This window comes from Sorex araneus, chromosome 6, assembly GCF_027595985.1.
Source record: "Sorex araneus isolate mSorAra2 chromosome 6, mSorAra2.pri, whole genome shotgun sequence".
In the NCBI taxonomy this organism is placed as follows: Eukaryota; Metazoa; Chordata; class Mammalia; order Eulipotyphla; family Soricidae; genus Sorex; species Sorex araneus.
The window spans coordinates 3156185-3183988 of record NC_073307.1 but is presented as its reverse complement, the minus strand read 5'-3'; the positions used below and the strand labels follow the sequence as shown (position 1 = coordinate 3183988).

At 52.9% G+C, this 27804-nt stretch overlaps 1 protein-coding gene across 1 annotated transcript in view; it reads left to right on the top strand.

Moving 5' to 3' along the window:
- Positions 1 to 27804, top strand: part of TBCK (TBC1 domain containing kinase) — a 154760-nt gene that overhangs the window by 100213 nt on the left and 26743 nt on the right. The window contains exon 23 of the mRNA XM_004612696.2: positions 5968 to 6143. Coding sequence (XP_004612753.2) covers positions 5968 to 6143 — 176 coding nt within the window. The remainder of the gene's footprint in view (positions 1 to 5967; positions 6144 to 27804) is intronic.

Here is a 27804-nt window from a genome sequence, read left to right as displayed (position 1 = left end):
CTTGTTTGGGAGCCAAGACGTGCTCAGGGGCTTTTTCTGGCTCGGTGCTCAGGTGTCCCGCCAGGGGACCATACGAGGCTGCTATCAAGCTTTCTTTCCCATTGGTTTCCTTTTCTTTTCTTTTTCTTTTCTTTCTTTTTTAGCAAATTTGCAGTTGTTGCTCTAGTGTCCTTCTCTTTGTTCATGTCCTGAAGATCTTTCAACAGATTTTACTTGAAATTAGGCACTTTTCTGTCCCAGTGTTTCTAATTGGTACTTTGCCTGCATTTCTCTGTCCATTCACTTTCAGTCCTTGAACATATTTGTAATGACTGTTTTAAAGTCCGTGCCTGCACATTTCATCTTCCGTAGAGTGTTCTGTGGCTGTTTCTAGCAACCTGCTTCTGTTCATCATGGATCACACTTTCCTGCTTGAAAAGTCTAATTTTAGTTTATAGGGAATGGCACCAGTACCAGTAAGAACCTACCATGTCTTCCTTTGAGTCCCGAGTCCTGTTCTTCTGCACAGCCCAGCATGGACTGGGTCATGTTTTGGGGGCGGTCATTTTTCATCGTTAACTCCCTCCAAGAATGTGGCACATGTGCCCCGGCTCTTCACTGAACACCCACGATGCCCACAGGGCGCCCATGCCGCATGGCCCAAACACCAACACGCCTCAGAAGCTCCCGTCTTGGTGCCCCCTCAGCACTGCACGCCACGCCTCCAATGGGGTCTGCACCCACTTGAGCTCAGTTATGTTCAGTACAGCAGCTTGAGCCCACAGACACAGTGGCTTGAGCCAGTGGTACTTGGAACTGAACGTGGGCGTGTCGGCCTGCACATCATAAGCTTCGTTTCAGAAGCTAGACTGCGCTTAGAGAATTTGGGCAGTGGAGGTGGTCTCTGGCTTTAACAGTGCCATGGCAGAGGACTTTCACTAGAGTGTGGTGGGAGATTCTTGCAGGGAGGCAAGAACCTCGTGTAGCCTCGACCAGAGAACAGCCCCTCTCTGCTCAGAGAAGACCCCCGCCCTTGAGCACTGAGCTCTCAGCATGACAGCAGTGCTCATGGAGGGATGGGGGGAAGGAGCCTGTGGGCCAGACAGGAGGAAGCGGGCGTGGGGCCAGTCGGCCGGCCAGCGGACACATTCTGCAGCCGCTTTCACTTCCAGTTCCCTGGGGAGGCCCACACAGTGAGGGGACGTCATCGTCTCCGTCTGCTCCTGGAGCAGCGGGCACAGGGAGGTGTGTGTTCCTCGCGATGACGTCACTGCCGACTTCACTATCAGCACCAGATGCTAGTTACAAGTAAAGGAGGTTGAAGGTCAAATCGTCACTTGTTTGTGGTCAGAAGTGATTTAGTCTAGCAGCATCCGAAGTTCTGGCCTTCCTAGGAAGCTCATGATTTCTCTGTCTGCAGGCTGTACTCCAGTTCAGATCGTGTGTCTCCGGCGACGTTGGCGTTGGGTTTTGGTATCACAGTTTCCTCACCACTCCAGCGTCAGAGTCCCCGAGACCCCCTCCCTTCAGGCTGTTCTCAGCTACAGCCACGGCAGTGCCGCTGGGCGATGGTGAACCCCCGGCTAAGATTCTGGCGTTTCTTCTGTAGCCTCATTCTTTCTCTTTGAAGAAAATGGAAAACCTGATTTCTCGAACATGTTTAGCCACTTTAAGTGTCACCTCTCTCTGGAGATGGAGTATAGTGCAGGGAGGGCACCTGCCTTGCACACGGCCGACCCAGGTTCAATCCCCAGCTCCCCGTAGGGTTCCCCAAAGCCCACCAGAAGTGACCTCTGAGGACGAGGCCCGGAGTAATCCCCAAACACAGCCAGGTGTGACTCCGAAACCACAATAACAAACATCACCTCTTCATTTCAGCAAGCCCTGTTTGTGGCTGTCCCTTGGCTATGCAGAGTCATTTCTGACTGCCCTTCGTGGCCCTTTGTCCCCTGTTTGTCCCACGGGGACGGCCAGTAACATTGGGTGCTGTGCCTGCCCTCCACGCTGTCCAGAGGAAAGTGGCTGTATCCTTTAGAAATTAATTTCAGCATCTCTGGGAGACACGACAGTCATGGATAAGGGTAAAGAAGCTGAGACGGAGAGAAATCATTTCTCGCGGACTTGGTGAGTCCCACACGGTGCTTGGAATTAAGCTCGGGACACCTTAATCCAGGTTCCGTGCTTTCCCGCAAAGCGTTCCCGCCACAGGAGCCCGTGCAGGGGGGAAGCAGCAGGGCCTCCAGCGCGAGGGGGGCTGCTCAGACTCACGCACATCTGAGCGCACGGTTGGCTTGAATATTTCGCATAACATTTTGGCCGTGATGAAGTGCGCTGGGAGGAATCTCAGATGAGGCGGTGACAGGGGCCCAGTGAGCGGAGAAGGGGCCGCGTGCCCGTGCTAATCTCAGGGGTGACTCGGGGCCGGGGCCGCCGTGTCCTCGGGCTCTCTGCATCTCTGCAGCCCTTCTGGGGCCCTGGGGTGCTGCAGAGCACAGAAGGGCCTTTCCCACTGCCTGCGACTCACGAGCTGGGCCGCAGCCTCGAGTCTGGGTCACCGACTCGGCTTCCAGCTGCCTCCCGGTGACATGCATCCAACGAGCGTGAGGGGTGCAGTGGCAAAACCTACGGCCCCAAACTCTTTTCCTGGGGGGGTTAAACAGTGTCAAGTGGATAAACTCTTTAAGATGACAGGGTTCCCCGTTACTGACTGCAACTGTTATCCAATTATCTGTATTAATTGGAAGGTTTTTTTTTTTTTAATGAATTGTGTGTAGCCATTTCCATCTAAAGTGTGTTGGGTGGGGGGCGGGGTCAATCTTAAACTTTGCTTTTTCTTTTTTGCTTTTTGGGTCACACCCAGCGATACTCAGGGGTTACTCCTGGCTCTGCACTCAGGAATTACTCCTGGCGGTGCTTGAGGGACCATATGGGTTGCCGGGGATCGAACCCGGGTCGGCCGCGTGCAAGGCAAACACCCTACCGCTGTGCTATCGCTCCGGCCCCAAACTTTGCTTTTTCTTCTAGGTGCTTTTATGTCTTTCTCCTTGTGAAGTTGATATCATTACAGGGCTTGGTTAAAACACACACACACACACACCACTGTGTTGACTGTTGCTCAGATGAATAGAACCATGTCTCAGAGTTTTACTGTTTTATGGATTTTCGCTGAGAATGGTACATGAGGGAATGAACTCGGACCGCTGTGCACAGCCATGGAACTGGCATGCCACCAGCCGGCGTTCCTAACAGCACACAGAGGACTGCCAGGCCCGCTGCCCGCACCCAGGATCCAGTGCATCGGGCCATGCGTGGGACGCAGCGACTGCAGGCGTCGGCTCCTCACAGCCCTCTTAGCGTAGCGGACCCCTTGGCTTCTCCTGCCTTAGTCTTGTCGCCAGCAGAAATGGGAGTGACCCAGAACTCACGGGCACGCACCGTTCCAAGCGGTGCCCGGGTTCGCTGGGAGGCCCATCACGCGCCCCACTGCCCCGTGCCCGGAGCTGCCCACCTTGCAGAGCACACCCTGTGCTTCCCAGAGAGGCGATAGTCTGGCCTGCAGAGGCTGACACGGTCCCGGCGGCTGGCAGAAGCCCCAGGAGCAGTGGAAGGTCGGCTCCGTGTTTACACACCTCGAGAAGCCCAATTTCCAGGGGCTGCGGAGAAGGGGGTACCACTGTCGTCCTGTTGCTCATCAGTTTGCTCAAGCGGGCGCCAACAATGTCTCCATTCGTCCCTGTCTCGTTCAGGGGCAGGGGAATGAGGCTCATTATTGTTACTGTTTTTGGCATATAGAATACACCACGGGTAGCTTGCCAGGCTCTGCCGTGTGAGATTCTGCATCCTCTCTTCCAGGCGCTTTGCTTTATAGTCTCTGGATCTTGCAGTTGATGAGATTACGTGGCACCGGGGCGGTTTGTGGGTGTGACTGCCAAGCTACTGGAAAGCTGGGGGTCTGGGTGGTGGAGGCCCAGTTCCGATCTGAGCAGGCTTGGAGATCTCAGCCCCGGGTCCTGCACACCTGGGTTTCTCTGATGGTTCCTTTATGCGTGAGGCTCATCTAAGCGCATGGAGAGTGGCCTTGAGCACTGCTGTGGCTGAGTTCTGGAGGTTTTCGGCTGCCGGGGCTCTGCTTGGGGCGGGGAGGGAAACTCAACCCACCCCCCTCCAAGGGGGTCCCAGTGAAGACAGCCTGGCACGGAGGCAGGAGATTCTGCAAGAAGAGGGTAGTAGGCGGCCAAAATTAGATTGGGGCCCTCTGCTTTCAGTGCGGGAGCTACGCACCAATACAGGCTTTTTATTTTTTTCTGTTCAGTGGAATCATAGGCATTCTCTTTATCTCCTTAAACATAAACTACAGCAAGACAAGCAAAAACTTTAAAACTGAACAGATAAAGAGAACTCAGATGATGACACGTGTCTTTGCTCTTCACGGGGAAGACAGCCAAGTGATAAGTGTTTTTGGATTAATTTTTTATATTTTATTTTTCATAAAGTTGTTCACAATAATTCATTACAGCCAATATTTAACACCAATCCTACCACCATTATTCCACATTTTCCCACCACCACGCAAGCCTGCCCCACCGGCAGATGCTGGGTAATTTGTGTTGCTTGTTATGAGTAGCATGAGATGTCGTGCTTTTGCGGCTGTGCGCTCCTGGAATGCTAAAATTTTAAATAATTGGGGCCCGGAGACATCTCTGCAGTGAGCTGCTCGGTTCCAAGATTCATTTGTGAGTCTCTGGATCACGGCCGTTAATGCACTTAAATGGCACCAGGAGGCAGTTCGTGAACGTGACAGCCCGGACCCCGAAGGGGCGGGGAGAAGGGAAGGAGCGGCCCGTCCCCATCCCTTGAGACCTGGAGTTTTCAGCCACTGGTCCCCACGTAGCTGGGTTTTAACCAATACAGAGTCGACCTCAGTGCCTACACGTGCAAACCCCACTCTTCAGAGGAAGGAGTAGGGGACTTGGCCCCACGGGCAGCACCTTTACACGTCACCGCTGCTCTGAGTCAGCACAGCCCTCTTGGGGACCGAGACCGTCTGCCGTGTACCGTGTTCAGGACAGAGGGGAGACGAGAGTGCTCAAAGCCCTGTGTCAGCTGCCTGCACTCCTGCCCCCCCCCCACCAATCAACGCCCTCACCCACCTTCACATCTGCAAAGGCCCAGAGGGGCAGTCCCCTCGAACCCGGGGCCAGGGACACAGCACCGTGGGGGAGGGTATTGCTCTCGTGGCGCTGACCGGGGTTTGGTCCCTAGTGCTGCCGAAGGCTTCCTGAGTCCCGCCAGGAGTGAGTACAGCCGGGGTGGCCCAGAAAAGCAAACCCCCAAACAGAAAAGCACGTCTGACCAGACCCTCCCCGTAACTCCTGGCCTTGACTCACACTTCAGAACTGCCCTGAGCCAGTCTGTCAGACGGAGGAGGCATGCTGGATTCAGATTGTAACAGTTTCACTGTCAATTTTATATCTTTTCTAGTAGATGGAAGATAAATATCTAGTATTCTTTTCCAGAAGTCATGGTGAATTAAAATCAGGTTTTTCTTTCCTGCTACCTTTAAATTCCAGCCTCCTCTCCCGTGACCTCTGCTTCACTTTGAAAAGGTGAAAATATTTGAGTAAATGAGGCAGACTCTTAAATGAGGAGATACGTTGCATTCCACAGTATTTAGATAATGATACGATTAAACAAGTGGGAAATGCGCTGTGCCTATATATTTATGTGTGTAGATAATACCACGTGAAGCATATAAAATATGTGCATATGTTTCCGTGTGCAAATGTGTGTGTGTCTGTGTGCCTACCTAGTCATACAAAACACTCCTCGCACCTCCGCCCGTAGCCCTGCCGCTGTACGTCTGCTGTCTTCTGCTCCCTTGGTTCCTTCCTCGTCATCATCTTGCCGTGCTTGGATGTGTGCACTCAGGATTGTGTTGGTGACACACAACCCCACACCTGTGCTTTCTCTTTGGAATCTTCTACCTAGAGATTGACATCGAGCGCTGTGTGCGGGAATCCATCAACCTGTTCTGCTGGACGCCCAAGAGCGCGACGTACAGGCAGCACGCACAGCCCCCCCGGCCGGGCCCCGACGCGGGTGCAGGCAGGAGCCCCGCCCCCTACTTCTCCACCGAGTGTCCGGACCCTCCGAAGACAGACCTGGTGAGTATCGGCGGGGCCGGCCCGTGGGCTCTCGGCCGCATCGCTCCCGGTATCGTCACCGTCACTCTCTAACACGCGACGGTTTTCACTCAGGCGTTTCAAAGAAGTCTTCCTTCTGCTTGATTAGAGTCAGGATTGTTTCTGACGTATTCCTCCGAGTAGCAGGTTTCGTGTTTCTCCAGTCAGCCATATCTGTTTATGTCATAACTAGGAGGATAACGGAAGCAAAGGGAAAAAATGATAAGGACTGATTCAGTCGAATAAAAATGTGCACTTACTACCCGTAGGTTGGCCATCTAGCATTTTAAAACGATGTCGTTCAGATTTTTCAGTATCGCTGTTCTAAGTACGCGGCTTTATAATCTGTCGGGTATACCGTTGCGTGTATTTCAGATATTCTTATATTAGAACATCTTAATTCCATGAAATTGAATTTCAACTAAAATGTAATAGAGAGCTTCTTACATACCTTCACCCATTTATTAGGTTAGGCTTTAGGTTGTCAAAAGAATTATTTTAGTGGTAAATAAATTTTATTTCATGTATGATAATACAATAGATTATGCAGCTATACTTTTTTGGTAGTTAGGTAGTTTTTATCAGACACAATTTCACTCCTTTATATTGTCTCTGTGATTCACTCCTTGATTTCTTCTGTGATTCTTTTTGCCTTCCCAAATATTTCAGGGGGTATTTTTATGTTTTCCTGTCAGTGATCAAGCTAACGACACTTATATGACTCTAATCAAGGTGGGACATGAAAAAGTTTTAGTAATTATAGCCAACGTTTCTGGAAATGTATTTAATAGTGAAACAGCTACAGGTTACATACGTGAAAATTAAAAGAAGACATTTCCAAGCATTCCGATAAATAAGGCTTGAACAACAAAGCTCTAAGCTAATAAGTAATTATTTGTATATAGTTCTCCTAAAGTAGACCACACCTCCTCAGGACCATGACGCCCTCCACCCCTGGAAACATCCCCAAGATACTGTTGAATCTGCCTGCTAGAGTCGACCACAAAATTCACTCAGCAGCTGAGGGTCCTCCGAGGTGATCTAGATGGTACCATAACTTTGGTACTTTGAAATTTAGCAGTTCCATGTAAAAACCTATGCCATGGTTTTCTTTCCAGTTTTAAAAATGTTTTCTTGGGGCTGGAGCAATAGCACAGCAGGTAGGGTGTTTGCCTCGCACGCGGCCAACCCGGGTTCGATACCCAGTACCCCATATGGTCCCCCAAGCACCACCAGGAATAATTCCTGAGTGTAGAGCCAGGAGTAACCCCTGAGCACCGCTGGGTGTGACCCAAAAAGGGAAAAATAAATAAAAAATAAATAGAAATGTTTTCTTTCAATTTATGAAAAGCATCAGGCTTTTCATAAAAGTTGAGAGTCTTTGTCAATGAACAGTTTAGGAAACTGTAGCAGTTTATAATGAAGAGTGTAATGAATAAGCAGAGATGTTATTAAATAAGGCTGAGCTAAGAGTCTGAGAAATTGAATAATAGTACTATTACTGGGAAAATAACATTTGCTGAATATTTGATGTCTACTTAGAAGTCTTGTAAGTTTTTAAATATCGATAAGCATGTCACTTAATTTCCATAATAAAGTGTAATGAAAGTTTGGTTATCCCTTTATTATAAGAGGAACATGAAACCTGCTCAGAAAGGAACCACTGGCTTGTACCACTAGTAGCTAGAAGCACATAATGACGGCTCTATTACTACGAAACTGCAAGATGTGTTTTTCATATTGAAGCACAGTTCGCAAACAATGCCACTCTTTCAACAGGTGAAAGTCTGTCGTTTCCAGCATGCTCACCCTGCCGTCCACTGTCACCACTGTCGCATTTCAGAGAGAGACCACTCCCACCCCAGACCCTCCTACCTCTCAGGGCAGTGTCGATTCTCAGCAGACTAAGGAGATTTAGCTTGAACTCGCTCATTAACTTCCCTGCCCCCAAAGCTCAGGCCCCTTCACTTTCCGCCTCCCCCCGGATGCTGCCCTGCTCCAGCTGGTCAGCACTGCCCACCCCCGCCCTCAGAACCCATGGAGCACCCTGGGGCTTGCGTGTCTTGTACCGCCTGTGGGTTTGGACACAGTACAGATGACACGTTCCTGCCATATCGTCCCCAAAGTCGCCCCTCTGCTCTCAGAGTCTCTGTGCTGGGTCGGAGGGAGAGTCCAGGGGGACGGTGCCCTCACGCCACCAAAGCTGGTTTCATCTCCAGCACCCCAGGGGGTCCCTGAGCCCCACCAGAAGTGATCCCTGAGCTCAGAGCCAGGAGGTCCCCTGAGCACCTCCAGGTGGCCCCAGACAAACAAAACTTCCTCTGAGTCCTGCCCCTTCATCCTTCCTGGCACCAGGCCCTGGAAACCACGGGTAAAGCCAGTGGTTAAAGGGCTAACCCTCTTCCGGTTTTACCTTTCTACCGTAGAGAGTTGGGATCATAAGATAGAGAGTGGGCAGAGTAACTTCTTTCACTCATAAGTTTTAGGGCTTCTTCTATGTCCGTTTTTCGTATTGAAATACAATTGAAATTTGTATTGAAGCTCATTTTTGTCAGCACTAAATCAGACTGTTTTATTGTGTGAATAGACCACAGTTCATTTAGCCATCCGCCTTCTGAAAAGCTTCTGGGTGTGCCCAGATTTCAGCAAGTGTGACTGAACATCTGGACATCCCTGTGTGGGTGCAGGTCTCCAGCTCCTGTGGGTGAATACAGGCATTTTGGAATTGGAAAGTATTTTGGACTTGATTTCCGTTTACTTCCTTGTTGACGGAAGTGCCCGCTGTCTCGGTCCCCTGCCTGCGGGCCTCGAGGACAGTGCTCTCATCATCCTCCAAGTGCTGAAGCCCCCACTTACCCATCGCCAAGGCATTCAGCCACGGCACCGTCAGAACGACTCGCACCCCCTGTTCCCGGCAGCCCTGTGCCCGTTCCCTCGGCTCCCCGCCACTCTGACTCTATCTCATGTTTGGGGGGGTTGTTCTTGTGGTTTTGGGGCCACAACAGAAGTGCTCAGAGGCTCCAGTTGGCTCAGTGCCCAGAGGCGTGTGGTGATGGGGCCCAGGCCCAGGGCTCGCACATGCAGCACATACGCCCCAGCCCGTGGACCCGCCTCTGTGGCCCAGCTGATGCTCTGGGAACCTCTCCTTCGGATGCACCTCTCGGCTGCCTGCGCGTCTGTCCCGTCAGTCCCAGACATGTATGCATACGTGCACACATGTGTCAGTACATAGGTCTTTCTGTCCCTTGGCTACGTACACGCGCCCCTTCCTGGTGTTGTGGCTGTCGTGGCAGTGGCCAGGGCTGCCCACTTCCTGCAGCACCCACGCGCGGGTTGCTGGGCTGGCCTTGGCTGTGGTCAGCGCCAGGGTCTCGCACTTTGGTTGTCAGCTGCAGGCTGCGTCTCGGTGTTCAGGGAGCACGGGCTGTGCGTGGCCCCCGGGCAGTGCTGTGGGGGTCAGACCCAGCTCTCAGCTTCCCGGCAAGGGGCTCTCCACCGCCACCCAAGTAACTCCCGTGTTTTTTATTACTGTTTTAAAATGGTCTTGTTTCACCAGATATCTATCGATATAGAGTAAAATAGGAGTGAGGAGAGTGAATTGATTTGCTTAAATCCATATTTAATGAAATGCTTCTAATTTCACCACCGTTTGATGCTTTTAGTCAATGCTTTTGATTTGGGCGTAGTGGATTTCCCTTCTTTCTTTCTTTTTTTAAATCTTACTAAGTGCTTATCACAAGTAAATATACCTGAACTCTATCAGATATATATCTTGTATTGATCAAGCTCATCTTTTTCCCTTAACCTGATATTGTATTCCATGATTCAGATTTCTGACTGACCCTGGTATTCTTGAGATCAACTACCAGGTGACTCCAAAGAAAGAAATACGGTCTTTCATGTTGTTCCTCTTTGCTGTTTCTGAATTTCTACAGGGATTACGGGAGAGGAGAGAAGGCTTTGAGTTTCTTTTCCTGTTTTTGCTAGGGTTTTATTTTAAGATTATGTTTCTTTTTCATTATCTTTTTTCTGCTGTGCAATCAGTTTGTATAAGAAGTACCTTTTTTTTCTGACAAAGTGAGTAAGTCTTGTAAAACCTCTGGGCTTATGTCTTTGAATGAAGGAGATATTTAATTATCTGTCCTTTTTTCCCTTCCTTAATTGCATTTTTTGGGGTTACCTATTTAATTGCCATGATTTTCACCAAGTTCCTCTCTTAAGTATCTTTTGACTTTTAATATTTACCTGTACCTGTAGGCACTCACAGTATATGCTGCAAAAGCAGGACTGTTAACGTCAGCTGCTGGGTGCCGGGTTCCTCCATCGTGTGCTGCTCCCAGCGCCCAGACGCAGCTCGGGCTCCCGCTGCCCCGTGGACTCGGCCTCCGAGAGCCTGGACGCAGCTTGGAGGGGACAATCTCTGACTGACTTTCCCCGAGTTTTTCCCGCTTCTGTGTCCACTCCATCATCCCGTTGCTGCTGATGGTAGGGCCCGGGCACCCCGGGGCCAGCAGTCTCCCCAGCTGCCCGCCGCCTCCCTGCGGCAGTGTCCGGGGACCAGGCACCCGCCAGCCGGCCATCAGCACCCTGCGTCTGTCAGTGGCTCTCAGCGCCTGTGCCCGTCGCCTGGGTGTCTCCTCGCACTCGGTGTCTGTCCCTCTCCCGACTGGCGTCTCCGGGCCTGCTACCCCGGGTCCCATCCACGCGGCAGCGAGCTGCGTGCTCATCTTTGCTATTTGGGGGGTGGAGGCCAGCGTCTGCCAAGCGTTGCCTGTCCCCTCCCGGGGATGCTCGGCCCGCTGTCCTTGGCTCGGCACATGGGCCCGAGGAGGCGGTGCTGCCGAGAGCCTCACTGCAGGGTCCCTGGGCCCCCCCGGGAGAACACGGGCAGGCGTGGTCGTGTCACTGTCACTGCACAGTCTCCCGGCCTTTCTCCTCGCTGGCTGGTTCCCCTTATTCTGACTGTGACCTGCCCTAGTGTTGCCGGAGCAGACACGGCTGTGGCCGAGAAGGCTCGGTTCTCGGTCAGGGGACGTGGTTGCACACGCCAGCCCTGCTCCTTTTCTAATTTTGTCATCTTGAAGAATCCACGCGAGAATGTGAGCATAATCATAACCCCTGCCTCGGAGGGCTGTTGTTAACATGGCACCTGGCTCGCTGTGTGGCAGGAAACGGGCACCGGAGATGCAGTGGTAGTAACCATCGCACGTTTGGTAATTAAGAGATTCCACTTGAAAAGTACCCAAGAAGCTCACCACAGTCTGTGTCTCTGAAAACTGTGTCCCGAAAGGGGCCGGGCCTCAGTCTCCCTCGCCGTGGGAAGCCCGAGGCCGTCCGTGTCCACAGGCTGGCCAGCAGCCGGGCAGGGCCGCCCGAGGCCCCTCTCCTGAGCGCGGCTCTGCCACATCCGGGCAGGCTAAGATTTCACTCTGACTTTCCCTTCCAAGTCTAAAGACTGTGTTCATCCCGGGACTGCCAGAGAGTTGCCAGAAGACTTATTTCATCTCGTGCCAGCGTCTCCCCCATCTGTGTTTTTCCCCTGAGTAGCTAAAACTGTGCTCAAGAATTCTGACCACAGCCAACCTATCAAGGAAACACATAGACGAAGGCCTGTAACTGAAGAATAGGGTAAAATGGGTTTTCAGCTGAATATGTTTTGGAAAAAGTTTACGGCCAACACTAGATTCCCTTGTTAAATTAGAATTGCTATATTAATTTTATGGGTGGCTGATATAACCTAGTTACACGTGCACTAGGATAAAAAAGTTTGTCAAGTTCTGATTATGAACACATCCACTGGTCTGGGATTTTACTGAGTTTACAGAGATATAATATTAACTGTTTTATGTGCCATTTTCATAAACTAGCCAGAGCATTTGTTCAATTGACCCCAATTTACAGAGTATGCTTTTTATGGATTAAATGGGTTTATATAGATAAAATCTATAAAGTACATTTTTATATTTTAACTTGAGATCATTTCAGAAAATCAAATATCAGTGCTAGTCCACAAAATGTTATCTTGGTAACATCACTGCTTTTTATGGCTTAAACAATTTAAAAATAATACCACACTGCGTTATAGTTTTCAGGCACTTAAGTATATTATTTTACCTATCTCTCAGCAAATCTCTGAAGTATTTTAATTTCTATTTTAGAGTTGAAGAAACTCAGCAGAGTTCTTAACTCCACTTGTAAGCTGCCCTTTTGCTACAGTAGTATAAATGCTAGCTTCCCCCACTCTTGTTTTGCAATCTAAATATTAAAAATACAGTCCCATCCCCTCTATGTCAGGGGTCAGGAGTTTCTGCAGTTTCCCCCTATTTCACCAGTACTTATATTTACATACGTTCATGTAAATTCTTCTTATAACTTGAAATGCTTTGCAGTAAGGGCCAAGGAAAAGCTCGTTTGTGTGACCTCTTTTCTCTCACAAAGTACATGGAGGGCAGAACATGAGTCCAAGGATGAGCTGAGCACTGTAAGAGGACTCAGGACAGTGGGTGAGGTGAGCGGTCAGTCGCCCCGTTGTCCCCACTGTTTCTATGCTGACACTTATCTGTTGCTCTCCCGGAAGTGCCTGCGAGTTGCAGCAGGCACGATTCTCATGATGATGAGCATTAGAAGCCCTGAGCTAATGCAGGCTAAAGTGGGTCACCACCTCCAAGAACCACCAACTCCTGGGCTAGGAGAGATGGGGGGTGGCTGGAGGGGAGTCGGGGCGCGGGAGGGGCTCAGAGACCCTTTAGTAGGGATGGGGGGTGGCTGGAGGGGAGTCGGGGCGGGGGAGGGGCTCAGACCCTTTGGTAGAGATGGGGGGTGGCTGGGGGGGAGTCGGGGCGGGGGAGGGGCTCAGACCCTTTAGTAGACAGCCCTTGTCTTTTCCTCCTTTAATGTGAGTTTAGAGGAGAGAGGCAGGCTCCTAGAAGGCACTGGGAGAATCTTATGTAGAGGACTTCTTCCTCTTCCTCTTCCTCCTCCTCTTCCTCCTCCTCTTCCTCCTCCTCCTCCTCCTCCTCCTTCTCCTCTTTTTTGGTTATTGGACCACATCAAGTGATGTTCAGGGCTGACTCTGGCTCCCCCGCCAGCGCCTGCGTCCCCCCTCGACCACCCCACCCCCGCCCCACCCAGGCCACGGGCTTTTGAGTTCTGTAGACCCGTTCCCAGTCCCAGCTGCATGGTTGTTAGACCCTTGCTGCGCTTCTTTCTTTCTTTAACTGTGTCAGGCACCGTAACTGTGTTTCTCTCTGTCCCGAGTATGAGATCAGCCCGGGCCTCCCTCTCCTCTGCCTGGCTTCCCCAGAATCGCCCTGTCCAGGGGCGGCCACGCGGGGTGGGCTGCATGCTCTCACCAAAGCGCGTCCGTCTTAAACTATGAAATTAACGCCAAACAACATAAAATTATTTTGATTACTATTTTTTACACTATTTACTATTTTTTACACCACAAACTATGACACTACAAAGGATTATGCATATATAGTATCAAACTTTATATTTATGATAGGAAAAAGGTATTAATTTACAAATGAGCATACGCTCTAAGATAATATAAATGTAATTTGCATTTTGCCTGAGAGTGCACTTTATTCATTCTTTGTATACTTGCCTATTAACAAAAATGTGCTTAGCGTTTAGACGGGTCATTTTCTTAGGGTGAAAGAAAGTGTTTGACTCCAGAAAAGATCTGCAGCAAATTCAATTTACTAAGAAGCTCATTTCTTTTATAATGTGTACAAAGGTCTGCACAATTTTTAAGCGTATGGGTAAAAATTCAGGAAATAATTTGGGAGTTTTTTATCTTGAGCCTCTTGATTTTTGTTCGATCTTCCCTGTCTCCAGTGCTCCGTAGACACGAAGGTGTCCTGCATGGCAGCACGAGGGGAAGTGAAATACCAGCAAAGCCAATCAGACCCTCAGGAGCCAGAGAGAGAAAGCCACCAATGAGGAGGGGCGGCTGGTGGGATCTTCCTAAAGGCATGGGTGATTGCAGGCTGCCGCCGAAATGTCAGCTGACCAGCACATGCAGTGGCTCTGCTGTGGCTTTCTGTCACAGTGGCTCTCTGCGAGTGGCTGCATCATCACGAACAAACTGTGTCCATCAGATACGATTAAGAATTTCTAGGGGGGCCGGAGTGATAGCACAGCGGGTAGGGCGTTTGCCTTGCACTCGGCCGACCCGGGTTCGATCCCCGGCATCCCATATGGTCCCCCAAGCACTGCCAGGAGCAATTCCTGAGTGCAAAGCCAGGAGTCACCCCTGAGCATCACTGGGTGTGACCCAAAAAGCAAAAAAAAAAAAAAAAACCAAGAATTTCTAGGGATAGTTCATTTAAAGAAAAACAAAAGCTGCTCGGCCGAGAATAGGTGAATCAAACATGGGCTGTCGCCTTGAAAAATAACTTAGATAAAAGAAAATTGGAATGGGGAAGAGGAATTTAAAAAAGAAAAATTCACACAGCCAAGGGAACGTTTAAGCCAGAAAAAAATACCACACCAAGCATTAGACTATAATTTCCCAAATTGGGGAAAATGTTTGTCATACAAGCTATGAAAGATAATCTCAACAATTATTTTCCGTGCTGGTAGAGGCACAGAATCTGTACAGTGGTTTTCGGTATTATGGAGCCTGTTTCTCCCCCACGGTCCCTCTCCGGGGAGCTTTCCGGATAATTTGCGTAATTGCTGGCCCCCTTTCCAGCCTGTTCTTGCTCCCCCACCCCCACCTTCCGAGTCAATTCCTTCATTGTTCTTGACTTTCCGTGTGTCTCTTCTGGAAGGTACATGCCCGAGTGAGAGCAAACCTGGTGAACCAGGCTGACGGGTTTCTCTTTCCCTCATTCAGAGATTAATTTCCTTTTAATCCAACGTCCCATTCACACCGAACAGAGCTGTTGGAAGGCGAGCGGGAACTGTCACTTAGTGCCTTGGAGAAAGGTGGAATAGACGGAGACTTCTGAGAGCCGTGGCAGCTCCTTCTCATCGCCATTGGCTCAATATTTTTCAGGGTTTATTTTTAAATTTGTTTTTTTTCATTAACTCACCATGGGATACAGTTACAAAGCTTCTGTGATCGGGTTTCAGTCATACAATGTGCCAACCCCATCCCTCCACCAGAGAACAGTACATTTCCCACCCCAGTATCCCCCTTATCCCCCTACCAACACCCTCAGCCTGCCTCCATGGCAGGCACCTCTCTCCCTCTCTCCCTCTCCTCTCTCTCTCTTTCTCCCTCTCTCTTTCTCTCCCTCTCCCCCTCTCTCTCTCCCTCCCTCTCCCTCCCTCTCCCTCTCCTTCTCTCCCTCTCCCTCTCTCCCTCTCTCCCTCCCTCTCCCTCTCCCTCTCCCTCTCTCTCCCTCTTCCTCTCTCTTCCTCTCCCTCTCTCTCCCTCTCCCTCTCTCTTCCTCTCCCTCTCTCTCCCTTTCCTCTCCCTCTCCCTCTCTCCCTCTCCCTCTTTCTCTCTCTCCTTCTTACTCTCCCCCCTCCTCTCCCCCCTCCTCTCCCCCTCCTCTTTCCCCTCCTCTCTCCAGTCCTTCTCCCCTCCTCTCTCCCTCTTCCTCTCCCTCTCTCTCCCTCTCTCTCCCTCTCCCTCTTTCTCTCTCTCCTTTCTCTCTCCCTCTCTCTCTCCCTCTCTCTCCCTCTCTCTCTCTCCCTCTTTATCTCTCCCTCTCCCTCTCTCTCTCTCCCTCTCTCTCCCTCTCCCCCTCTCTCTCTCCCTCTCTCTCCCTCTCTCTCTCTCTCCCTCTTTATCTCTCCCTCTCCCTCTCTCTCTCTCTCCTCCCTTTGGGTCACAGTGGTTTGCAGTACAGATACTGGGCCACCATGTTTGTCCTTCACCCACTTTCAGCACACCTCTCCCATCCAAAGTGCTCCCTCCCGACCATCAGTGTCACATGGCCCCTTCTCTGCCCCAGCTGCCCTCCCCCCCCGACCCTTGAGGCAGGGTTCCAACCTTCCAACCATGGAGCGTTCGTCCTGGCCCTTGTTTCTCCTCTCCTTGGGTGTGAGTCTCATACTCTGTTGTTGTTTTCTCATATCCGACAAAGGAGTGCAGCCCTTCTGTGTCTGTCCCTCTCCTTCTGACTCATGTCACTCAGCAGGATACTCTCCACGTCCATCCCTTTATAAGCAAATTTCACAACTTCTTTTTTTCCTAACAGCTGCATAGTATTCCATTATGTATTATAATTTCTTTAACCTGCTCTAGGGCATTCGGGTTGTTTCCAGATTCTGGCTATTGTGAACAGGGCTGCAGTGAACATGCAAGTGTAGATGTCACTTCTGCTGTGTGTTTTTGCATCTCGGGACTGTATACCTAGAAGTGGTATTGCTAGGTCAAATGGAAGCTCAATTTCTAGTTTTTTGAGGAGTGTCCCTCCTCTCCCCCCTCTTCTCTCCCCTCCTCTCTCCCTCCTCTCCCCCCTCCCCTCTCCCCTCCTCTCTCCCCTCCTCTCTCCCTCCTCTCCCCCCTCCCCTCCTCTCTCCCCTCCTCTCTCCCCTCCTCTCTCCCCTCCTCTCTCCCCTCCTCTCTCCCTCCTCTCTCCCCTCCTCTCTCCCCTCCTCTCTCCCTCCTCTCCCCCCTCCTCTCCCCCCTCCCCTCTCCCCTCCTCTCTCCCCTCCCCTCTCCCCTCCTCTCTCCCCTCCTCTCTCCCCTCCTCTCTCCCCTCCTCTCTCCCCTTCTCTCCCCTCCTCTCTCCCCGCAGCCCCATGTCTTTCACCGTCTGCAGCTGCTCTCCACGCCACAGTGTCGCGCCCCTCGGGGCCTGGCCTCGCACACAGGCAGCAGACAATCTTCCTGACTGCACCATGTCATTACCGCAGCTTCCGCTTACTAGCAACCTCCCGGGCTGCTCGGGGGCCGGGGGACTCACCCATTGCCGCGTGCTTCGGAGGCCGCCTCTAATTATCCCGTCCCAGCCTGAATCCCCTCTCCCCTCCCACTGAAAGCTGCTCCTGCTTCAGCATCCCTCCGCCCCTCCCCGCTGCGACCCTCCCCCAGCTGTGAGGGGGGTAGGTCGGCCCTGCTCCCTGCCTCACCTCCCCACGCAGGCGACCAGAGCCCGCCGCGTGTGTCCCCGATGCTGCCGCTTTGGCCATGTGCACCCGCTTCTCTCCCCTCCCGTCTCCCTCATTCATTCTCGTCCCGCACTGCCCCATTCATCCTGCGTCAACAAGCCTCGTTTGTTTGATCGTTGTTTTAGAGCACTGGTCACTGGTGGCGTCACCCTGGAGGCTGTGTCCACAGCCAGCTGGTGGCAGAGCAAGAGTCCGGCGGCCGGAGGGTCGTCTTCCGTCGCCTTTGCCTTGTGGCACCCACAGGGCTTTCTGGGCTGCAGCCGTGACTGCCCACCTTCTCCCAGCCGCCCCCGCTCCATCGCCCCCGGCGTGCCCGTCTCTGCACCCGTCCCCATTGTATAAGGACCCTGCCCTGTGGCACTGGGCCCATCACAGTGTGATTGCTTTTTAACCAAAACTCTTACCAGCTCCTTCTGTTCTCCTGAAAATAAGATCCTGACTTGGCGGGTGGCGCTGTTACTGTGGGGCCGTTCCCAGAGGTGCTCGGGAGCCACGAGAGGTACGACCTTCTGCAGGCGAGATGCACGCTCCCTCACGTGGGTGTGTCTGTGGCCAGACTCCAGAATTCTCAGGCTCGTCACCGGCCCTGTGATAGCCCCTGGTCTGTCTTCCCGGCCCGCACCCCTGCCGTCCTTCTGTTTCTCTGGGCTCTCAGTTTTTCTAAGTTTCAGAAATATCCTATGCATACCCAGCCTCTAGCGACTTTACATCTGTCTCTATTCCACTTATTTGACTAAATTCCTAAATAGAAAGAACTCCAACGTACTCATTGGGGGTTTGGTTTGGTTTTGTTTTGTTTTTCCCCTGGTGCTCAGCCTTGTCCCTGATATATTCTATTCTCTTAACAGGAATTCTGTACTTCTCCCTTTGATAGTCGGTAGGTACATTTCATCATCATCATCATCATCATCCCGTTAATCATCAATTTTCTCAAGCAGTCTCAGTAACGTCTCCATTCGTCCTAGCCCTGAGATTTTAGCAGCCTCTCTCTACTCGTCCTTCCCAACAGTGCTGCATTGGAGGCTCTTTCAGAGTCAGGGGAATGAGACCCAGTATTGTTACTGGTTTTGGCATATGAATATGCCACAGGGAGCTTGCCAGACTTCCCGTGCAGGCAGGAAGCTCTCGGTAGCTTGCCAGGTTCTCCGAGAGGGAGAACTCGGCTATGTCACATTGCTGCTTCTGGGAGCTTGGTTTTATAGTCTCTGGATGTTGGCTGTTGATGCGATTACATGGTGCCGGGGGCAGTTTCTGGGTGTGACCGCCTCGATACTAGAAAATGGGGGATTTGGGCGGAAAAGGCCCAGTCCCAATTTGAGCAGGCTTGGAGATCTCAGCCCCGGGTCCTGCACACCTGGGTTCCTCTGCCAGTTACTTCATGCATGAGGCTTGTCCAAGCGTGTGGAGAGGGGCCTTGAGCATGGCCGTGGCTGGGTTCCGGAGGTCTTCGGCTGCCGGGGCTCTGCTCTGGGCGGGGAGGGAAACTCAGCCCGCCCCCTCCGAGGAGCACCAGTGAAGACAGCCAGGCGTGGGGGCAGGAGACTCTGGTGTGTACATTTAGGGGTAGAATTGTTCTTATCTTTGGACCCCACCCCCACCCCGGGCCTAATTTGGTGCCTGAGAAATTGTGTATTTCTAATGTTTATTATTTGGTTGAAACTGTCACCACAAGTAAAGCTGTATTATTAGCTCTCAGTTGACCCCAACATTTACTTCCTGGTCACTGCTCCTTACTGATAGGAAATATTAGCTCTATCTACTTTTTCTTCACTGCGTGCTGTATGTATTTATACTGATTATATATGCGTATAATGGGGTTATCTGCATATCTTGTCTCCCCAGTGACTGTCACAGTGCCCAGCCTGGAAGTAAATGAACAGTACCTGTCACTCAGCAGACACCTTTGGGTGAATTCAAATATTAATCTCAGTTCATTGGTTTTACTTCATTTCCTCTAATAGTCTAGCAGGACGAAGGTCATCAGGGTCTTCTGTGACACTGAAAGTGTGACTTGAAGCAAACAAGTCCCCTTGTCTGCTAAAACTGTCCCGAGGGCTGGTCCCGGATACCTGGGTTTTACCGACCCCCTAGGGTGAGTCTTCTCACGGCCTCAGAGACCCTCTTGTGACTCATGTCTTGACGGCTAAAGAGAGAGTGTTTCCTGGGGGCGGGGAGGAGGCCTGTGACCTGGTATCTGTACTCGGCACCAGGATGGCCTTCGGCTTTGCTCACGGTGTGTCTTGGCGCTGCTGGTTCTACAGCTGTTCATGCTCCCGCAGGGCCCACGGCCCTGCCTGCTCTTCGTGGCCCTCAGAGCTGCAGCCCCTGTTTGGATCGCCCGGGGCCAGGCCTCAAGTCTCCTGGCCCTGCATCCCCTCCCCCCCCCTTCAGAAACCGCCTCCTCATGCAGGAGGGCCCACGGGTCCCCAGGTGATGTCCAGGAGGGCCCACGGGTCCCCAGGTCCCTGCATGATGTTGTCACCCTGGAAATCAGCAGCAGGCCAGGTAATCCGTCATTCCTTCTGGCGCAGATGCCTGATCACATACGACACTGAAGCCAGGTCACACCATGCGGAAAGCAGCAGGCATGGAGAGTGGCCGACTCTTCTTAAAATGTTGTAAATAGGAGAAATTTTGATTTAAGAAAAGAAACGCAGGGCTGGAGCGATAGCACAGCGGGAGGGCGTTTGCCTTGTGCGTGGCCCACCCGTGTTCAATCCCCGGCATCCCGTAGGGTCCCCCAAGCACCGCCAGGAGGAATTCCTGAGTGCAGAGCCAGGAGTAACCCCTGAGCATCGCCGGGTGTGACCCAAAAAGAAAAATAAATAAATGAAATGAAATTAAAAGCACCTAAAAAAAAAAAGAAACACACACACACACACACACACACACACACGCACACACACGGTTTATGTTGCAGGCAGGATTCGCAGCCCCTTCGAGCTCCCTGCATCTCTGCTGACTGAGGCTCACAAGAGGCAGGAATCGGGCCCCACCTTTGACTCAGATGAGGGGCAGAAGGGCGTGGGGGGCCCCTGGCCTGCCCCACCCCCAGGCTGCTCCTCATGACAGCACAGCCCTCGAGCCCACGGTTAGCAAGATGGCTATCGCTGTACATAAACTTCTTTTCCCACAGTCTATCAGTTCCAAATTTGGGGTGTAATTCAATTCAACAGACCAGAAAACTATTTTGGCAGATGGAAATAATGTACCAGGAAGGAGTGAAACATGCGTTACATTGTTGGAAAGAGTAAACTGAACCCACATCTCCAGTCCTTTGCAGATTGAAACTGTAAATAAATAAGCGAAACGAAATTCCCTCAGGGTAATTCTTTATTTCCAGGTCAGGAACTGTAAATTAGTGGTGTGAGTCGGCTGTTGGTTTCTCTCCCTTCGTATTTTTCTCATTTAAAAAAAAAATCTAATTTTTTTACTATAGCAGTCTAGAGCACAGCTTCTTTTATCTTATTACGACATTTCTCTGACATTTGCTACCACCCTGTTTTGTGTGAAAGCTCACAGCTGCGTATTTAAGGTGCCTGCTCTGAGTGCGAGGAGCCTGGCTCTTTCGAATTGGGAAATGCCGTCTCGCCCCGTCGCAGTTTCAACGTGCAGAGCCTCGGACGGACCCGCGCCCTGGAAATGCAGCTGGCGAATAAGGGCTTCGGGAAGGCCAGAGCGGCACCGGCTGAAGGTTCTGGACGGTGTGGCGTGTACGGGGGGCGGTTCGTTACGGTGCTGGTGTTGGGGGTACTGGGACCTGGGAGAGGAGAGAGAATTTGGGGGTAGGGGTCACAAATGAAGAAAGTGACTGAGTTATCACCGTTGGTGACATTAACCTGCAGGCTGCAGAAAGTGTAGCACGACTTCCCCTTCTCCCCAGGGGGCTACGCTGCCTCGGAGGTGGTTGGAGAGACCCCCCCAACACACACACACACACACACACACACACACACACACACACAGCAGCATAGCATGATGTCCCCTACTTCCCAGGATGCCACACGCACACACACACACGAGCACGACACACACACGCACACACACAGACGCACACACACGCACGGCATCAGGGAGCTTTTCCGCCGTGTTAGCAGAACCACGCTGCAGCTGCTGACAGTTTTCAATTCCTCTGTGGCCTGATTTAATTCGGGCTTGACTCAGACGGCTCCCGAGCCATCCTTCCCCGCCCGTGAGACCACGAAGCCTGTTTTCTCCCCGCCGAGTGCTGGCACAGGTAGCGCCCGCTCCGGCTGGCTAATGACTCTCCGGGCCCTCCCCGCCCTCCCCCCCCCGCAGCCCCCACCCGCTCAGGGATGTCATGGCTTGTCTCAGTGACATCCCAGGGTAGGTAGAGAGAGATGGGCTTAGGCACGATCCTGCGGCAGGCGCAGCCAAGGCAGGCTGCTCAGCCCCGGGGTCCCCTCTCTAAGGAGCCCGAGGGCCCCAGGTGCAGGGGGCAGTACCACGCCGGCCCCTCTCCAAATCCTGACCAGCTGCGCAGGGTCGAAGCGGAGCAAGCCACGTTAACGGGGAGACTGTAAAAATTAGATGTGCTGACCTGATTTGTACGGTGCTAATGCAGCTTCCGTCCCGGGATGCTCACACCTTGCCAACGCTATCCCTTGCTTCTTCTACACCCCTTCGCACCCCCCAAGTGAACAACTTAGAAACCTCGTTCAACCGGAGTTATTCCCAACTGTATCCATGTGAGCTACAAATTATTATTTAGAAATTAGTAAAACCGGCAGTGAGCAAAGAGCAGAGCCCCCGTAGACTGAAATGTCTGTTTTCATCTTCTCCGCTTCTGAGTAACATCTTCCTGGACAGACTTCTTCCCCACTGATTCCAAACACCCTCGAGTGGGAGCCAGATTCCCCGGGTGTTTCTATTCATTTCGGAATCCTCCTCGCAGTTCCAGTCATCTTTACCCGTTTGCTTCCTTTCTGGTAACAAGTGGTTTTTAAGTTCTGGTTATGTGAGCGTCACTGTTTTAAGTTCTAGTTACGTGAGCATCAGTGTATAGTTTTGTGATTATCACTGTTTCTGTGTCAGAGGATGGGCTTGTCTCCACCCCCCACTTCCGAAAAAGAATTTTAGTATCTCTGTTGTGATTGAACTGAAATTGTAAATACGCAGGAAAAAGGGACACTAGGGGCAGTGAGCTGTTGCTCTACCCCCTCCCTCCCCCCAAAATACATTCTATCTTTCTTTTTATTCATGTGTTCTTTTTAAGGTTATTTGGGGCCTTTTAAGGCTTTTTTTGGGGGAGATGTAGGGGAGTGGGGAGGCGGACACACTTCCTGTTAGAACTGTTTCTGTTCTGACTTCTCTGTTGCTGTTCTCACTGAGAACATTTTACCCTTCTTGTTAGCTGGCTGGCCCGCCAGGGTGGAGAAGGTGGGGTTGTTGTCACTCAGCTGTGCCTCGGGGACCTTCAGGGACCCCGTGGTGGCTGCTGCTTGAGAGGAGCGTTCTGCCCTCCTGGCGCTCCGCCCGCTAGCTGGGTACATGGGGAAGGGTGCGTGGCTGTACCGTTGGGTGGAGCCCTGAGGAACACAGACTCCAGGGCCGGAGATGCAACCCAGTGGCAGAGCTCATGCCACAGAAACAACGGTCAGACTCAAATTTCTTTTCTGGTTGGTTTTATTTGGGAGCCGTGCACGCCTGGCGGTGTTTGGGCGAAGGCCTTACTCCCGGCTCTGTGCTCAAAGATTACTCCCGGCTCTGCCTAGGGCCGTACTCCTTACCGTGCTACGGCCTCACTCCTGGCGTGGCTCAGGGCACCAGATCCGGTGTTGGAGGTCCAACCCGGGCCCGCCAAGGACAAGGCAAGAGCCCGACCTGCTCTTCTTTATCTCTGGTCCCCACTCAACACACTTCATGTTTACTCCGTTGACCTGCTTTTGATTGACCGTAAATTCTATGTGACAGGGCCGGAGAGCCGAGTCAGGGACTGGAGCCCAGACTCAGGGTCCCCCAAGCACTGCCGGGGTGACCTCCCACGGGGAAATGGGTGTGATGAGACTGTGGTTTCCTGGGGGTGAACAGGAGGAGCCAAGAGATCATGTCTGTGGAACCTGACGTCTCCACGATCGCGTGTCCCGGATCAGCCACCTGCTTCTCTCACTGTGATTGTTTTCCAGTCGATCCAGAGCTTTCGGTGATGTGTCATCTTCCCGTTAGTCAATAGTGTTGCTTCTCTGTGAACCGCCTTGCCGATTCTCCCGCACAGCAGGGACGGGGGCCCCTCTGCGTTCTCGCACATACCGGGAAGGTTCCCGGCCTTCTGTTGCCTTTCTCCCGGCGGCACTGGGCAGGCCTTCTGCCTTCCTTCAAGCTCCAGTACCTTCTCTACAGAGTTCGGATGGTTGCTAGGAAGTGACGTCATGTCTATTGACTCTTGAACATTACCCTGTGTTGTTTTTATTTTATCTTGTTTTGTTTTGTTTGCTTTTTGCGTCACACCTGGCGATGCACAGGGGTTACTCCTGGCTCTGCACTCAGGCATATCTCCCGGTGGTGCTCGGGGGACCGTATGGGATGCTGCGAATAGAACCTGGGTCGGCCACATGCAAGGCAAATGCCCTACCCGCTGTGCTCTCGCTCCTGCCTGAACTTTGCCCTTTATAAAGTGAATTTTTGGTGAAGGAACATCGGTTTACATCATCTTGTCAACTCGGGGCAGGCAGCCTTCTAACCGAGTGCCTGTGTCCGCTGCCTCACCCCAGAGACTCACTCCAACCGTCTCATCAAATCGGCGGTTTTCCAGCCCAAACGGAGCCTTGTTTTTTCCCACCTTTTCAGCTTCCAGCTCCAGCGCTCCTGTAGGTTCCGCCCTAGTTCCTCTTTCCTGGAGGTTCTGGTCCTCTCAGGCATGGGCCGGCATCCAGGTTAAACCAGGGGGCTTCTTCTTTGTCCTGGTCACTCTCAGTTTGCGTAAACACGCGTGTGCACCCTGCTTTAACGCGGCCCGCTTTGCTCGTCTGACACCCAGACAGAGTCACGCCCGAGTCTCTTGGAATAGAAATTTCCCACCTTGATCCCGGGAGGAAAGTTTGAGACCTACGGCCAGTGGGAAATCTTCCAAAGATGAAGTCTTTATTCCACCCCACACCGCAAACAGACAACAGCAAAGACGATGCCTGTTTCGTCCCTTCATTCGTACACAGGGCAGCAAGGCCGGGAGAGACGAGCTGCTTCTAAGGTGACAGACCAGAGAGAAAAATGACTCAGAAACAGAGCAGAGACGGTGTCCAGGAGCGAGCCACGGAGACGTTGCCCTGCGGTGCCCGATCACTGGGAGGAAATTCTCCCTCCTCCCCACAAAGCCCACCCTCCCTGAAAAGTAAAAGGGAAAGACGAAAATATTCAGGATGCCGCTGAAGTGATTTGCCTTAGATATGCAGGGGTGAGGTGTTCTGCTGGGCGGCTCCAATTTTGTTCCCTTTATTTCGTGCTGTTGTTATTTTGGGTTTGGGACCCACCCCCAGCTGTGCTCAGGGCTCGCTCCTGGCGGGGGTCGGAGGACCAGACGAGGTGCTGGGGATCGCAGCTGGGCCAGCTGCTGACCAGGCGAGTGTCCCGCCCACTGTGCTCTCCGTCTCGGTCAGACTGGAGAGGCTGCTTTCTTTGTCGCTCTTCCCGTGAGAGTGGGGCCGAGCACGAAGTGAGCAGGGCCCACACATGCATGTGAGAATATGAGAATTGGCGAGTGTTGCCCCCAAACTCAGCGTTGCGTATTTCTAAGCTGTGTGGTTACGTCGTCTGAGGTTTCCTTGACAGCGCCCGCCAACCTCGGGACTTTCTCCCCATCACTCTCCGCCTCCGGGTTGTTGATCTTCGTCTTGAGTTAGACTGCTGAGGAGTCAGGAGATCGGGCCAGGCTCTACTTCTCTCGGACACCAGATCCTGTCCTCACCGCTTCCTCCACGCCTCCCGCCCACACGGCCTGGTCCCACACGGGTGGGTCCGTCTCCGCTGCCTGTCACCGTCTCTCTGCTCCCCCGAGCATCCTGGCCCACGTGTCACGGCTGCCTTCACCCACCCCGGCCCCCAGCACCCTCTTTTAATTTGTCACTGTCTGCCGCCCTCCCCCGGAACCTCCTTCCTCCCTGCCCTGTACTGAACACAGCCGTGGGAGCACAGACCCCCCCGCGTGCCAAGGCTCGTCCCTGTTTCCGAGGGACTCGGGTGAGCTGGCAGGGACCCAGGAGCACCCAAGGCACCCTGGGTGGGCACTTGTGGGTGGAGCCTCAGGATATGCCTGTTTGCTTGGCCCTCCCTTCTCTTGGTTGCAGTGGGTGGTGTGGCCTTGAGCAAGGGCCCAGGTGCTCCTGGGGGTCGCCCCCGCCTTCCCTTGGCCCACGACTGGCCGTGCCAGCAGGGTCGCACTCCGAAGTGGCCTCAGGCTGCCAGGCAGGCGCTCTGCCACCCGGTGTCTCCGGGGCCCGAGGAATTCTGAGTGAAGGGAGTCGTGACTGGAACTCGTCCCTCTTGTCCAGGCGGGACAGCTGGACAGGCCTCACTGGGTCTCGACTCAAAATCCCAAGGGCCTCAGGTGGACCGGACGTCATGGAAACATGCACCGGCCACCAGTGTTCTCAGGCCGTGCCAGTGGTCAGCCGACAGCAGCTCTGCCCGTAGATTTGCTTAGCCATGCACGGCCACGCCTGCTGGGCCTTTACCGCCGTGGCCGCCTTCCCCCTGCCCGGTGATTTCAAAACTCTCTGGGGTTCATGGTACTATTAATAACGGTTCATGACGGACAGAATTCCAACGCCACGGCCGCCACCACTGGACCTGTTTCCTCCCCCGGGCCTCCATCCCCTCTCCGCTGTGTGGGTCAGTTCCCCCGTTGTTGCCTTTGGGTCTATGTTGCGGCCTCGCTGTGTTTATTCACACCCACGTTCACTGACGCTCGTAGTACAAGAGCCGAGGGGCGGAAACTGCCCCAGCACCCAGCCGCATGTGAGAGGACCAGGAGCTGCGTCTGTATGCGCCTGGACGTCACGCAGGCTCTAAGAAAGGACAAAGACACGCAGTGTGCAGCGGCAGGGATGGGGCGAGGGTGGCGTGCAGGGATGGCCTCAGAATCTCCTCTTACCTGCCCTGTGGGGGGAGACGGAGGCTTGTGTCTGTGCACTGTGGAACCACACACACATGCATGTGCATACACATGCATTCTCACACACATGCACACATACACATCCAAATGCACACACACATTCACTCAGGCACACATGCATTCATGTGCATGCACACATGCACACACACACACACACACACACACACACACACACGGTATTTGTCTGGACGGAGGGGTCAGGGTAGTAGGAGCGAGCTGCAGTCGTGGGGCAGCTGCTGCTTTCTCCTGCCGCCGTCTGTTACTTGTCACACACTGACTCCGCTCGGATCAACCCAGGACCATGACGTCTCACCCGCTCCCCATCGCACACGCCTGTTTCCCAAACAGCCTGGCACCGTCTCGGGCGCTGCCCTCTCCTGCGTGCAGTGGGCACTACAGAGGAGTCCCGGCCGTTCCTGGCACCTTCACGTCCCTATGTGGCGGTGGATCCGCCTCTCCTGGGAAGGCCAGGGCACCGGGGGACTCGCGGGCAGTTCCCCCTCCCGGGCGGTGGCCGAGGCCAGCCCAGGGCGCCCAGCCTCGAGCCATGTCCCTGGCCCTGTGCCGCTTCCCCTTAGGAGACTAAACAAATGATCTAAAAATTACAACATCTCTTGTTACCAATACCTCTCTGCCTTATGTACTTTTCTTATCTCCGTAGCTCCCGTCTGGTCTGGAGCAGGCTGGAGCCATAGCACGCGGGGAGGGCGTTTGCCTTGCACGCAGCCGACCCGGGTTCAGTTCCTCCGTCTCTCTCGGAGAGCAGAGCAAGCTACCGAGAGTATCCCGCCCGCACAGCAGAGCCTGGCAAGCTCCCTGTGGCGTATTCGATATGCCAAAAACAGTCACAACAAGTCTCACTATGGAGCAAATCGATGCACAACTGGGCAACAGTGCTACAGTGCTCCGTAGCAGCTTCCGTAGCAATAAATAACAACAATGTTAATGCTCTGCTATATACTCCTGCGCGTTTGCTCATCATTAGGTAGATGTGAGATCAGTAGCGTCTCTCAGGAACATCCCTCACAGTCAGTTGCCCTGCAACGCGCGTTTGCCAGGAGTCTTCTGTCTATGTTAGTGGGAGTAACTGCATTTCTGTCCCTGGTAGCGATGGTTCTGGAGTGTGTATCCTTTGACTAGTGGAAGGTGCTCGGTCATCTGAAACTGAGCCCCCCTCAGTCCTGGGAGTTCCATACCTGGTCACATGTAATTGTGTGTCCTTTTCAGTTTCCAGAGCCTCAGTCCTGTTGCTTTGAAAAGAAGCGTGCGAAGGGGCGGGACCCAGCTATGCGGGGCCCTGGGAGCCCTCCGTGACACTCAGCCTCTGGCTGGGAGCGCGTTGCCCGGATGTGGCTCCCTTCAGTGCCGGGGCACCCGGAGGGCCTGCAGCTGGACTGGGGGTACCCTCCTGGGCACCAGTGCGCTGGGGGGGGGGGGCGG